The sequence below is a fragment of the Podarcis liolepis genome (genome assembly GCF_965112155.1).
Source record: "Podarcis liolepis genome assembly, chromosome: 2".
NCBI classification, from domain to species: domain Eukaryota; kingdom Metazoa; phylum Chordata; class Lepidosauria; order Squamata; family Lacertidae; genus Podarcis; species Podarcis liolepis.
Window position 1 is genome coordinate 6,418,305 of NC_139555.1, and position 14,757 is coordinate 6,433,061.

The following is a 14,757-nucleotide window of genomic DNA, read 5'->3' on the forward strand; positions in this document are numbered from 1 at the left end:
TGACATATGGTTGTCAAGCCTCTGCTTAAAGACCTCCAAAGTAGGAGACTCCACCACACTCCTTGGCAGCAAATTCCACTGTCGAACAGCTCTTACTGTCAGGAAGTTCTTCCTAATGTTTAGGTGTAATCTTATTGTAGTTGGGATCCATTGCTCCATGTCCGCTTCTCTGGAGCAGCAGAAAACAACCTTTCTCCCTCCTCTATGTGACATCCTTTTATATATTTGAACATGGCTATCATATCACCCCTTAACCTCCTCTTCTCCAGGCTAAACATGCCCAGCTCCCTTAGCCGTTCCTCATAAGGCATCGTTTCCAGGCCTTTGACCATTTTGGTTGCCCTCCTCTGGACACGTTCCAGTTTGCCAGTGTCCTTCTTGAACTGTGGTGCCCAGAACTGGACACAGTACTCCAGGTGAGGTCTGACCAGAGCAGAATACAGTGGCACTATTACTTCCCTTGATCTAGATGCTATAATCCTATTGATGCAGCCCATCTGCATTCCTGCTGTATCCAGGCAGATTGAAGCATATTGGGTTTGGGATTGTTCAAAATAACTCGGTGATTATCAGCCGTCTTTGTCCTACTTATATTTGAACTGTGCTGCATTTAGAATGGTAGACTCCTTGGGGCAGAGCCTTTCTGCAAAGTGACATGCATGCTGATAGAGCTATATAGATAATCGTGCTAAAAGAAAGATGGGATATAACATTTTAAAATAAAGAATAAATATACACAGTGAATGAATGAACGATTGCTTTGAAAATAAAAGTGACTGAGGGGAGAAAAGAATCAAACATGCCACTTTGAGCTCCTTGGAGGAAGAGCTGGATAAAAATGTTGTAAAGCCCACAAGAGGCCTGGCAAGCTACAAGTTCTTTCCTGCTTGGCTGAATATTGTCATTTATTTGGCGTTTCAGATTGAGGAAGTGTCCTTTTCTCTACCCAACCTCCCGCCCCTTTGAGAAGTCTGAAAGTCAGATTTGATGTTGGATTTATTTCTTTTATTCCAAGAAGAAATGCCCAGATGTGTGGTGCAATTGTGGGTGTGTATTTTTTTAAAAAAGTGAACTCTGCATGTCAGAAGGTTAATTTTGGAACCCTCTGAAAGGAGCCATCTGCCATCAAGTTTCAGAAAAGGGAGTGATGGGGATATCTCAGCCAGGGGATTATTTTCCCTGCAGGGCGAAAGAATGTCAAGGGAACCTGCCATGCCCTGCCATTCAGGCAAGGCTCACAGAGAAATCTAGTCTTAGTTGACAGAAGGGTGAATGCAGGTAATCTGGGGTCGCCAGGAGTTCACTGTCAAGTTGCAGGTTCTTCTCCAGCTCTTTGGGGTGTGTTTCAGGGAAGGTCAGTTTCTGGCACAGAGCAAGAGGGAGGGTGCCAAGCACACCTAAGCTCAAGAATACAATATAAAAAAATGACTACTTTTTTTCCTCCACTCCCCTGTCACCCAGCCAACTTTCCGAACGGATAAAAAGGAAGATCTTCCTCCCTCCTGCCAGAGGGGCTCAGTTTCATTCATTACTGGGAACTCTTCCTTGGAACATCACCGCTTACACTACCAGCAAGACAACCTCTCTTCTAGCCATGTCTCGCCAGTCCTGTGCCCGGAGCATTGGAGGAGGGTTTCAGAACAAGGGTTTCAGTTCCAGCTCTGTCTGCTTTGGGGGTGGAAGCAAAGTCAGCTTCAACACTGCTTCCATGTCCCGTGGATGTAATGTCCGTAGCGGAGGCGGAGGCGGTGGCTTTGGCAGCAGGAGCCTGCATAACATGGGGGGCAGCAAAAGAATCTCCTATGGTGGATATGGTGGCGGTGGCTTTGGCGGGGGTTTCGGTGGCGCCTGTGGCCAAGGGGCTGGGGGCTTTGGAGCTGGTGGTGGCCTTGGCGGTGGCCTTGGCGGTGGCTTTGGCGGTGGCTTTGGCGGTCCAGGTGGACTTGCAATCTGCCCTCCATTCCCAGGATGCCCACCTGGAGGCATCAAAGAGGTGACCATCAACCAGCACCTCCTGCAGCCCCTCAACCTGGAGATAGACCCAGAGATCCAAAAAGTGAGGACTGAAGAAAGGGAGCAGATCAAGACCCTCAACAACAAGTTTGCCTCCTTCATCGACAAGGTGAAATGATTTTGAGAGCATTTAACTTGCATGTAGCTCCAAGATTTTCTCTTTCTCTTTCCTTTTTGTTTCTCAGTATGAGGGCCTTTTGTCTTGTGTCTGTACCGAGTATTGTGTCTATCAGATCTGGTCTGATTTGTATTTTTTAAAACAACAACAACAATGAATTTCAAGGCTGAAAAATGGTGAAGCCATTTTAAAAGCGTTAGTTTGCCAGTTTTGTTATGATTCTTTCTAATTTGCCTTGTTACAAAATCTCAAATCAAGAGGTTTTATATTTAACCTGTATACTTCATGGAGGGGTGGTCAAATGTGAGTCCCCAAGGGCATGCCAGTCCTGAGTGTTTCAAGTAAACAGGAACATAATACAGGGCAAAAGTTTCTCTTAAAAATCTGTACCAATGTAACTGCCGTGGCTCTCTACAAAGGATTCTGGTTACTGCAGTTTGGTGAAGCAGATGCTTATTCTCAGAGATCCTTCCCCATTACAGAACTATATTTTTTCAGGATGCCCTGGGGGTATGACCTGTGCAAGTATGTACTATTGACATGCCCATTTGCATAATGTTGTCAGTACTAATCAGTAAGCAGTGAAAGATAATCTGGGAAAAGGTGGGCATATGTTTCTTCCCCAGGACAATCCTGGACCAGTACCCAGAAACTACCATGTTGATCCTTTAGTGACCCTACAGATAGGAAAGGGTAGAAGCTATTTTGAATCCCACTAAACAAATCCTTGTCCCTTTTTATTTCCTTTTCTGGTCACCTCCTCATTGCATCCCTCAGCTGCCTATTGTGACTCAAGGGTCTTGGGGAGGCTAAAATGTAGTGGCTGCAGTACAGAACACACAACTGGAAGGTCTCTCTGCTTGTGGGCAATGCAAAGGAAAGCTTAGAATGGAGGAAGGAGATGCAAAAGTGGTGTTAGGAGAACATAAGGAGAACATAAGTGGTGTTAGGAGAAAGCAACATCAGCAGGCACGTTTGGACTAATGGCCATATCCAGTAATCCATAAGAGGACACTGGTCAGAATCCAGCACTTGTTGCTGTGGTTTCAGTTATCCAGGAGTTGAGCAATGTGAAGAATACCTGGATGCTTTAAAAGCCCAGAAGGTGATGGTCACACCCTCATCATGATACAGCCAGTGGCCACATCCTCATCTCCAGAAAGCAAGGGCAGCCTGGCTGGTATGAGAAGGAGCAGGGCTCTTGCTCTTTAGAAGGAAACTGTGAAGGTTGAGTCAGATCACATGTGGCATAACTGAAAGTGGCTTTAATGTGGCTCCTGTAGCTTTGCGCATGAGCCTGAGTGGAACAGAGCCACTAACAGTAATGAGACAATGGGCAGGTGTTGTTCTGTATCCTGTCAATTTGCTGGCACTGGAGGGAGAGGTTTGTTGACACCATCTTCTCTCCAGCCCTGAAGGTTAATAAATTTCCTCCACTATTTTAAAGATGAAAAAAGGGATACTCATTTTGTGCCTGCAGTCATTCATATTGCTACCTCAGGAGCACTGCTAAAACATCCCTGTCACCACTATTCTATCCATTGATTCTGCATTATCCCAAAGTTAAACAGTAAGCTTGTTCTTCTGGTTAAAGATATGCTAAAACAGCTTGACTTGTCTCCTATAATATATTACCTACATTTCAAACTTAAGCTTAACCCACTGCAACCTTTGAAATAGCAGGATGCGCATTATGCCACTGCCAACCTTGGACAACCTGGTGCCTTCCAGACGTCCTGGACTACAACTCCCATCATCCCCAGCCAGCACAGCTGGGAGTGGGTGGGAGTATTGAATCAGAGCATCTGGAGAATACCAGCTTGGTGAAGGCTTCTCTACATATGCACATATTATGTTAATATATGGCAGTCCCTTCTGACATTGTTGGTTAGAGGTGCTGATAATGCCAAGGTTGCAGGTTCAGTCCCCGTATGGGACAGCTGCCTGTTCCTGCTTTGCAGGGGGTTGAACTAGATGGTCTTCAGGGTTCCTTCCAGCTCTACAATTCTATGATTCTATTATTTAGCTTCAAAGAAGCAGAGAAGAGAAAGCTTGCTCTATAGAAAGTCACATTAGCATCATTTTTTTTAAAAAAAAGGAACACCAAACTCTTCAAAAAACCAAAACAGGGACAGAACAGGAATAGTGATTTACTCCAGGAACTGCCCTCCCCTTTAAAGGCAATTAGAGTACATGGCCATAACCCTTTCTTTCTCCACCCTTATTCTTTGTTTGGTTCAGGTCCGTTTCCTAGAGCAGCAGAATAAGGTTCTGGAGACCAAGTGGAAACTCTTGCAAGAGCAGGGCCAAGGGACTGGCATTGGTCAAAAGAACCTTGACCAGTTCTTTGAGGTCTATATCAACAACCTCAGGAAGCAGCTTGAGTGTCTTCAGAATGAGAGGAGAGGCCTGGAATCAGAGCTGAAGAACTTCCAAGATCTTGTGGAGGATTACAAGAACAAGTAAGGGATTATAGAACGAAAAGAATTGGGAATCAATAAACGATCTTTCCCGCCGGTGCAATTGAAGGTGGATGGGCTAGGCCCAGACTACCTATTTGAAAAGCCAGACCTGGCCTTTTGCTGAAGCTAGGATGGCAGAAAATAGAAATATTAACTTTCAATTTATTTATTTATTTTAAACAAAAGTGTATATACCCACAGATAGAGTACAGAACGCCTCGGATGTGTGTGTGTGTGTGGTTTGCCTCTTAGCTTGGGCATTCAACAATGAATGTTCAGTGCCAGTGAGAAGTCACAATTTGATCATGGTGTCATGCTTCTGGCGGGACCTAACTTCCTCTTGAATTTGAATTTGACCCCGGTAGAAATCTGATGGATTTGGAAAGGGATTATTCTATTTTATGCTCCCGGATTATCTGTGAGAACTTCCCTAGATCATTCATTGAGTGGAATGTGGAGTTGACCTTGAATCTCCATGGTCTACTTACTATATCACACTGAATGATCTGATTCACTGTTATATATGAGATGACTCACGAACATAGTGTACATCCTGTGTGATGTACAGAGTAACCAGGGGATTTTTAAAGGTTTTATTGGTAAAATCATGCGATTGTATCTTTTTGGGGCTCTTTGCACCTTTATAATTATTGCAGCTAAGGTGAAAAACTATGGTTGATTTCCAATAACTCCTAACGTTGAAATATATGATTTTACAAATTGTTTTTGCTTTTCATTGCTCAAGACTCAATGAAGTCCAGTAACATGATTACACTATGCTATAATTGGGCAGGGAATACCGTGTGCTTGTACACATGTTGTACACTAGAACCTCCATATTCCTTAACCATTGGCCATGCTAGCTGAGGCTGATGGGAATTGTAGCTCAAAACACCAAGAAGGCACCACACTGGCTATGTCTGCTGTTAATCCTAGCAAAAACAGTGACCCACAGCTTGGGTAGCCCTAAGGTATGCATTTGGTGGCACTTGAAAATAGGTACTGTAATTTAATAAACCCTTGAGCCAGGAAAGTATGTTGTAAATCAGGATGGCGTTCAACAGAATCTTTGTTTGTCTGATGCCAAAGAATGTAGAATGTCTCTTGGCAGAGGACAGTGTCTGAAGAATGGAAACAATGAAGAATGTTCCATGAGTTATAAACCTAGGATATCAAGTAACCCACAAAATTGGGGATTGGTAATTCTCTTTCACTTGCAGGCCAAGCAAATTCACAAGGCCTTTGACTGTTAAGAAAATCTAGAAAGAAGAAGGCAGGGCTATGTGTCCTTTGCTCAAGCCCACCCTCTCCTGATCTAGACTTTCTAAAAAAAAATTCTGGACCAAGATTTTTTAATCAAACGATGCTGTGGAATAACAAAGCAATATTTCACATATTACTTCTATTTTATTGTTGCATCCAAGATTTCAGTTTCTTAAAATAAACTGGACCTTTTTTTACAAGAAATTGGGGAGTGTAGATAGATGTTGGAAAAGACACACAAAACTGTGCAAATAGAAAAGGGAAAGTATTTAAACCTGATGTTCTTTCTTTGCATTGACCAGATATGAGGAAGAAATTAACAAGCGCACGGCAGCAGAGAATGACTTTGTGCTCTTGAAAAAGGTAAGTGTGCCACTCTTCCTAACTCCTTTGCAGTGATTCAGAGGTGCAAGTTGCTATTCACATAATGGCATTTAGAAGAACTGTGTGTGTGTGTGTGTGTGTGTGTGTGTGTGTGTTTGTCTCCATCACTGTGTGCAAAATATGAACTTCTCTCTATCCTTTCCTTCAGGATGTGGATGCTGCTTACATGAACAAAGTAGAATTGCAGGCGAAACTGGACTCCTTGACAGATGAAATCAACTTCTTGAGATGCTTGTACGAAGCTGTAAGTAGTCTTTTTGTGGCCTCCTGGGAGAACACTAGAGTGATGCGAATTTTGGGGTGGAGTTAAGAGTGAGTGACAGGTAGAGAGTCATTTGGGAAATGGCAACTGGAGGAAGAGATATGGAAATGAGGGGTGGAGATTAGAGAGGTAATGGAAGCATATGTAAAAGAGTTGGGATTGCTGTTATGAAAGTTAGGCTAGTCTAAAATGTTAGATTAGGAAATTATTCTGTATCTGATGACTACTTGTTTTGGGTGTCACATTGCTTAATTAGGGGTGTGCACAGGCCCTAAGTTTCCCCTTCTACCTATGTGCTTGTAAAAATTCCAGTCTGCTTCTGAGTCACTCTGTGCTGTCTCCGCTTTGATCTGTAATTCATCTCCTGAGCTACTCTGTCTAAAATGAAGCTCACAGTTTCCCCATTCACTATAATGGGAAATCTTTTATGTTCTTCATTGCTCTGCAGAAGGTGCAAAAGTGCATTGCATCCTCTCCATAAGACATCCTTGCAATGCATAAATCCACATGCACGCAACATCGTCTGCTGTTATGACAGCAGTTTGACTAGTGTACAGTGGTACCTCGGGTTATAGACACTTTGGATTACAAGCTCTGCTAACCAGGAAGTGGTTGCTCCAGGTTAAGAACTTTGCTCCAGGATAAGATGGGAAATTGCGTGCCTGGGGCGTAGCGGTAGCAGGAGGCCCCATTAGCAAAAGCATGTCTCAGGTTAAGAACGGACCTCCGAGAACGAATTAAGTTCTTAACCCGAGGTACCACTGTATTATAACAGCTAATGTTCATGTCCAGCTTTTGGGATGCCAGAAAGTTCTAAGCATAGTTTTTAGAAGGACAGACTTTTTGCAGGTGTGCCAATATGGACTACGACATCCATTAGTCACCTTTAGAAAAAAATAAATAGACAGATGCCTCTACCAAGGGGAGAGGTAAGTGATAAAATCAACATTTATGGTGAAAAAACATGATGTGACCATGGCGCTGTCTACATATTTATTTATTTAAGGTAGATGTACTCTACACTTTAACCAAGTGGACTCCCATGGCAGCTTACAAAAATCAGTAAATCGATTTCTTTGGCAGGAATTGAGCCAGATGCAGCAGACCGTTTCTGACACCTCCGTTGTCCTCCAAATGGACAACAACCGGAATCTGGACTTGGACAGCATCATTGCAGAGGTCAAAGCTCAGTACGAGGAAATTGCTCAGAAAAGCCGAGCAGAAGCAGAGTCTTGGTACCAGAGCAAGGTGAGTTCTCAGGCCTATCAAGCCTTGCCAGTCTAAAATGACGTCCTTGAGCAAAAACCAAATCCCAACAAACAAAGAAACTCTTGTTGTTCGTTAATGGGAAAGGCCAAATGCACACAAGGCAATGTATTAAACTAGGAGTGATCCGACTTCAGCTCCGTGTGCTTTGCTTTATTTTTACTAGAATCGCCATGGTTTTCCAATGTGTTTTACATTCGCAAATCAAGAGTGTGGGTTCAAAAATCTGCCAGTTGAGCCACAATAACCCTGAATGAAGTGGTCCTGTCTATGCTTATGAACATACAATGTAGTGCTTTGCTGGAAGGCAAAAGGCCCCCATTATTTACAAAGAAGCCCAGCAAACAGCAGTTGGGACATAGGAAGCTGCCTTATACTAGCTCTGACCATTGGCTCATCTGATTGAGTATTGTCTACACAGAGCGGCAGCGACTCTCTGGGGCTTACAAGCAGGGGTGGAAAACTTATGGCCCTCCAGATGCTATTGGACTCCAACTTTCACCAGACCCAGCCAGCAGGGCCAGTGATCAGTGATAAGGGAAGCTGTAGTCCAACAACTTTTGGATGGTCACAGGTTCCCCATGCCTGGTTCATAGACTTCCCCAGCCCTATATGTAGATCCTGGGAGTGATCCTAGGACCTTCCACATCCGAAGTATATGTTCTACCCATGAGCTCTGGCCCTTCCCCAAGGTGCTATGTTGTCCACTGGAAACTGGCTAGTAATCTACCAGTATTGCTTTAATCAGGCTAGTCCATCAAGCACTGCAGAAACACTCCTTTCTTTTTTGGGGACAACCTTGGAAGGGTGTCAGAGGGTTTGGCAAAATCTGAGCCATTGCTCAGCTGGGTTTTTGTTTGAAGAAGATTTATCTTCTCTGACATAACATAATTTGACCCCTTTCTTCTTTCTGAATTCCAGTACGAGGAGCTGCAGCAAACTGCTGGGAAACACGGTGACAGTCTCCGTGACACCAAGGCCGAGATCTCTGAACTGAACCGGATGATTCAGAGGATACGGTCTGAAATAGATAATGTGAAGAAGCAGGTAAGGCTGGAGGAATATATGCAAGATTAACCCTAGGGTGGAGGGGGGGGGCAGAGATTTTTATTGGAATTTCACAATCTGGTCATCTTAGTCCTCTGCTGTTGTCTTAACTGCAGCAATTCATTTAGTAACACAACTCAAGGCAAGCCAAGAGATATCAGGCTGAAGTAGGATGGCCTCTTTGTTTGGGCGTTATCTCCTGACCTTGCACTTCAAAAAAATATGGCACTCACAAATGGTTCCCAGTGGATGTAGGGGGCCGCTGCATGCAGGAGGAATGGTGCTGCTGGTATTAAAAATAAAAATGATATTCCAATAATCAGTTTTTCGAATGCCTTTCAGTGTGAGAAGCTGCAGGCTTCCATTGCAGAAGCTGAGGAACGCGGTGAGCTGGCCCTCAAGGATGCCAGGGACAAATTGAATGAACTGGAGGTTGCCCTGCAGAAGGCCAAGGAAGAAATGACCCGTCTCTTGAGGGAGTACCAGGAGCTGATGAATGTCAAGTTGGCGCTTGATATGGAAATTGCCACCTACAGGAAATTGCTGGAAGGAGAGGAGAGCAGGTGAGTGTGATGCACAGGAAGGAGGTGTGTACCTGGACTTTGCTGAAGAGAAGACAAAAACGGGAAATCATACTGGAGCTTTCATTGCATAACTTCTCCCCCTTCCTGGGGAGGGGGAGGGAAGGCCATGAAATGTTTGACTGAGTCCAGCAGTTAAATTCTAAAAAGGTGAGGTGCCATGACTGAAGCCCACTTGGGAAGGCCGGTCCATGAGATCAGAAATGTAAGGGTGGGCAGTGTATTCCCATTGGCGAGGAAAGCATGTACTGCAGTGATGGGGAATCGTAGGATCTACAAACATTGCTGGGCTACAACTTCCATCATCCCTGATGGTTGTCCATGCTGAGAACTGTGGTCCAGCAACATCTGGAGGGCCATTGTTTGCCCATCCCTGATGTACTGCATACTGTGCACACATGTGAACTGGTCTGGCTCAGATTAAGCCATGGTTAAGCTTGATGGAATGGTAAGAGCTGAGGTTAGGCTGTGGCAGTGCAAATCCTGACCGAGAGGGTTTAGGTGGATGCTGTGGCAAGAACAGGGGAAGTAGGGACATTGTTAGAGGGTGGCTCAGGGTACTGGAGTCCTGGTTCTTTTTTTTTGGGGGGGGGGGTTCTCTCCTCCTCTTAAAATGCCTGATTTATTTAGTTATTTATTTAGCTAGACCCCAGCCCCCTGCCATCTTTTTTGCCCAAAGGCATCTATCCAAATATTTTCATTTTCATTTCACTTTTAATTTGTATACCCCCTTTCTATATTGCTATATGCAAAATATACAACAAAGATCATACCTCTTACAACAATAAAATCCAATGCAAATAAGTCATAATAAGAATATGAAGCATCTAAAGAACACCTGGGACGCGGGTGGCGCTGTGGGTAAAAGCCTCAGCGCCTAGGGCTTGCCGATCGAAAGGTCGGCGGTTCGAATCCCCGCGGCGGGGTGCGCTCCCGTTGCTCGGTCCCAGCGCCTGCCAACCTAGCAGTTCAAAAGCACCCCCGGGTGCAAGTAGATAAATAGGGACCGCTTACTGGCGGGAAGGTAAACGGCGTTTCTGTGTGCTGCGCTGGCTTGCCAGATGCAGCTTTGTCACGTGACCCAGAAGTGTCTCCGGACAGCGCTGGCCCCTGGCCTCTTGAGTGAGATGGGCGCACAACCCTAGAGTCTGTCAAGACTGGCCCGTACGGGTAGGGGTACCTTTACCTTTACCTTTAAAGAACACCTGCAATTTTTACTACTACTACCACTACTACTACTACTACTACTACTACTATTACTACAAATAATAATAATAATAATAATAATTCTTGAAGTACGTAGCAATTCTCCTGGTGGAGAGAGGTTGGGAATGTCACAAACAAAGGCACATATCGTTCTTCTGGGGTTGCCTCTGCTTCCAGTGCTGGGAGAGGTTTACAATGTGGACTGTGCAGCTGCAGCAACCACTGGAAGTTGTGGCAGGCTAGTGTGAGCTGAAGGATCATGCCTATCTGAATTGCAAGTTCTGGAAAGGGTGTCCCTGACTCTTGATACGAAGGCCGTCTATCCGATCATGCCCACATTATTCCCTAGTGATCTTGATGGCCAAGCAAGCAGCTGCACCCGGGTTTCCTGTGTCCAACCCTATCTGCTCTCTGCACTGCACAGCACTCACCTTCGCAGTGCCTGATGATTAAAGCAACAAAGTGATTCAAAGGATTTGTTCATTGTTGTTCAGTATTTTGTGTATGAACGCCCAGTTGGATCTCATCTCTTGCCTAAACATCAGGTTTTTTCTCTCCTTCACAGGATGTCTGGAGAGTGTCAGAGCACCGTGAGCATCTGTAAGTAGTGACTCTGTACTCAACTTTTAAAATTAGTGGCACTATCCTATAACCAGCTGCTCTGGAAAATGGCATGCGCTGGCACCACTGTGTCTTGATGTGGTTTTTACAACAGTGGTCATAGTAGAGATGCGCCAAGCTCTTAAGCACCATAGATACAGACACAGAAGGAAAGTTGTGGATGCAGAATGTGGCACCAGGGCTGTGGAAGATCCCCCTTGCGCTATCCTGAACACTTTTTGACCACCACAAATGCAACTGTGTTGGTGCAACTCCAGTGTGCTGTAGTAACATGCCAGGAAGAGGTTGAAACTCAAGGAAGTCAGGGATGATGACCTGGAGGGTCACGGTTTCTCTGTCCCCAATTTTAAATGTTACAAAAATACCACGTGGGAACAACTTTTGTATGTGATGCCATGGTTTGCATTTCTTCATGCTCATGGGTTGATAACATTTGTAACTTATTCAAAGCAAGCCAATGAACTTCATGGCTGAATGGGGATCGTTTTGAACCCAGCATCCCTTTAGTGCAAGGATGAGGAACTTGTGGTCCTCCAGCTGCTGCTGGACTGTAACTCCCATCATTCTTGACCATTGGCCATGCTGGCAAGGGCTGATGGGATCTGGAGTTCAGCAACATTTGGAAGGCAACAGATTCCCTGCTTTAGGTCTAGTTCAGTGCTTAAGCCCTTACATGCCACATACTTTCTCAATTGACTCTCATCACACGGATGACTCCTTGGCCCTGGAGGCTTTGCTTGCCTTATTTTAAGATGCAAAGTAGCTGGGAGTTCTTTCTTTCTTTCTTTCTTTCTTTCTTTCTTTCTTTCTTTCTTTCTTTCTTTCTTTCTTTCTTGACTTGCTATCTCTTCAGGCGATGGCTTGCATGCTTCATTGGTGCATTCCTGGGACAGAATGCCCTGGAACAGACAGGAAGTAGCGCCACCCCCAAGCTCTAGAGAACTACATTCCAGGCATTAATTGGCCATCTTAGTCCATAAAACCACCACAATGCTAACCATGGTTGTCTTTCTTTTTAGCTATGGTTGGCTCCTCCTCTACTACTTCTGGCGGTGGATATGGTGGCGGATTTGGAGGTGGATTTGGAGGTGGAATGTGCTATGGAGGAGGATCTGGTGGCCTTGGTGGATTCAGCTCTGGAAGCGGAAGAGGTGTTTGCAGCATAGGAGGTGGGGGAGCTTGCTCTGTCGGCGGAGGATACGGAGGAGGATACAGTTCTGGAGGCACCATTGTGAAAAAAACCACCACATCCTCCACTTCCATCAAGTCTTCAAGCAGGAAATAAGAAGCAACAGGTGCAGTGATGACAACATCAGCATGGATGAAAGAACCATTTTTCTGAAGATATCTGCAAAGCCACCCTGAACAGAATCTTGGCGCCTTTCAGAAAAATGGACTGTGCCCCTTATGGCTGCTCTCCCAGGATATTTTTTAAGTCTTGCATTGTTTGGGTGGGATACAGACTGAGTTAGCTGAACTTAAGTACCATTGAGTTCTGTGAGACCTGTCATTGCTAACTTGTCTCATTTATGTCAGTGGGACCTTAGTTCATCTAATGTAGTCGGTATGCAACCCAAGCAAACCCAACCCAAACTTAGTCTGTAACTCACCCTTTGTTCTTAACTCATTGTTGACACATTTCATGCCCCTAACATAATTAGGTCTAGTCAACAGATGTGTAATATGTGAAGGCTGTATTTGCATGAACAAGGATGAACAGTATTAGGTAGTTCTATAGAGGATATTCTAGGCAATGTGTGCCTTGCTTTGTACCATTCACACATCTTTTATGTAGAGCAGCACTCTGCCCCGTGTCCTACATGGAGGAATATCTCTATCCTAGATATCCCAGAATTCTCATTGGCTGTTCTTCAACTGAGGAGACACTTTTATCTCTTGGGTGGATTGAAACACCTGGGACAGGCTTCACTCTGGATAGGTACGGTTCACACGAGAAAACAATTCTAGGAATCAGGTTGTTTGATTCTCATAACGTTTAAAGAGTACTGCTATTTTGTCTACATTCTAACTCCTCTGAATGAAACCTGATGAGGAAATAATGTGAATTACATCAAAAACTGCTTATGTGAACACAGCCTTCATGTTTTGCTCATTCATGCAAATCAGTGCTATTTTTCTAGAAAAAAAGAGGTGCTGGAACTCACCATAAGCACCTCCTTCATTCTCTTAAATGGCAATGGTGCCCACCTGAGAGGTTCTGGAGAGTTCTGGCTGGGAAAAAAAATGCCCTGATACAAATGAATATCTTTCCAGCTACTCTCCTGTGATTACCTGCCTGTGGTTTTGCTGAGTAATAATGGTTACTTACTTAAATGAATATGCAAAATACATGCAGCTGAAAGGTAGGGGGCATGTGATCTTGCCCAAGTTACACTCCTTTAAGTCCCATTGACGCCAATGAGAGAGCTTAAGCATATGCTTAAGTCATTCCTATTGAAAGCAAGACGGCTTATCCAGATTTAACTTTAGCTGCTTTGTGCTCCACATTCTGTCTTTCTTTTTGTAATGGCCTTGAAAATCTTTTTGTTTTGGTGGTGATTCCTTTCCTCTCGCGTGTGATCACTTGCAGCTCATTAAACTCTAAGTGAAGAGAACAATGGTGTCTTCTGGGTTTTTGCCAAGAGCTTTTATGCTGGGATAGTAATCATGAAAGCCTTAGGATGGAGGATAAGGCTTTCAATGACTACTAGCCATGATGACCTTCTTCTGCCTCCACTGTGAGAGGTAGTGTGTCTCTGTATACCAGGAAGTGGCAAATTACAAGAGAGGAAAGTGTTTTTGCACCCAGGTCCTGCTTGCAGGTTTCCCATAAGCATCTACTGTCTTTCCCTGAAAGTAAGAAATCCCCTGAAAATAAAACCTACTTCCAGTTTTGCCTCTCACTGTAATATAAGGCACCCCCAGAAAATAAGACCTCCCCAATAATAAGGCCTCCCCCGAACATAAGGCCTCCCCGGAATATCATAGAATCATAGAGTTGGAAGAGACCACAAGGGCCATCGAGTCCAACCCCCTGCCAAGCAGGAAACACCATCAGAGCACTCCTGACATATGGTTGTCAAGCCTCTGCTTAAAGACCTCCAAAGTAGGAGACTCCACCACACTCCTTGGCAGCAAATTCCACTGTCAAACAGCTCTTACTGTCAGGAAGTTCTTCCTAATGTTTAGGTGGAATCTTCTTTCTTGTAGTTTGGATCCATTGCTCCGTGTCCGCTTCTCTGGAGCAGCAGAAAACAACCTTTCTCCCTCCTCTATGTGACATCCTTTTATATATTTGAACATGGCTATCATATCACCCCTTAACCTCCTCTTCTCCAGGCTAAACATGCCCAGCTCCCTTAGCCGTTCCTCATAAGGCATCGTTTCCAGGCCTTTGACCATTTTGGTTGCCCTCCTCTGGACACGTTCCAGTTTGTCAGTGTCCTTCTTGAATTGTGGTGCCCAGAACTGGACACAGTACTCCAGGTGAGGTCTGACCAGAGCAGAATACAGTGGCACTATTACTTCCCTTGA

General features: G+C 44.6%; 2 protein-coding genes across 2 annotated transcripts in view; both read left to right on the forward strand.

The window, feature by feature from the left end:
• The window catches only part of ADCY6 (adenylate cyclase 6), a 934,310-nt gene that overhangs the window by 864,133 nt on the left and 55,420 nt on the right, over window positions 1–14,757 (forward strand). The gene's annotated exons all lie outside the window — the stretch shown is intronic.
• Window positions 1,488–13,838, forward strand: LOC310698035 (keratin, type II cytoskeletal 4-like). The gene is made up of 9 exons (XM_083484752.1): window positions 1,488–2,122; window positions 4,373–4,593; window positions 6,159–6,219; window positions 6,389–6,484; window positions 7,586–7,750; window positions 8,690–8,815; window positions 9,158–9,378; window positions 11,168–11,202; window positions 12,243–13,838. The coding sequence occupies exons 1-9, from the start codon at window positions 1,595–1,597 to the stop codon at window positions 12,506–12,508; spliced, it is 1,719 nt and encodes a 572-aa protein (XP_083340878.1). The 5' UTR covers window positions 1,488–1,594; the 3' UTR covers window positions 12,509–13,838.

Excerpts from the sequence above, each read along its gene's own strand:
- LOC310698035 (XM_083484752.1), top strand. The coding sequence starts at position 1,595 with ATGTCTCGCCAGTCCTGTGCCCGGAGCATTGGAGGAGGGTTTCAGAAC. Across the intron at positions 4,594-6,158 it reads GTGGAGGATTACAAGAACAA|ATATGAGGAAGAAATTAACA; the intron begins GTAAGGGATTAT and ends TGCATTGACCAG. Across the intron at positions 7,751-8,689 it reads AGTCTTGGTACCAGAGCAAG|TACGAGGAGCTGCAGCAAAC; the intron begins GTGAGTTCTCAG and ends TCTGAATTCCAG.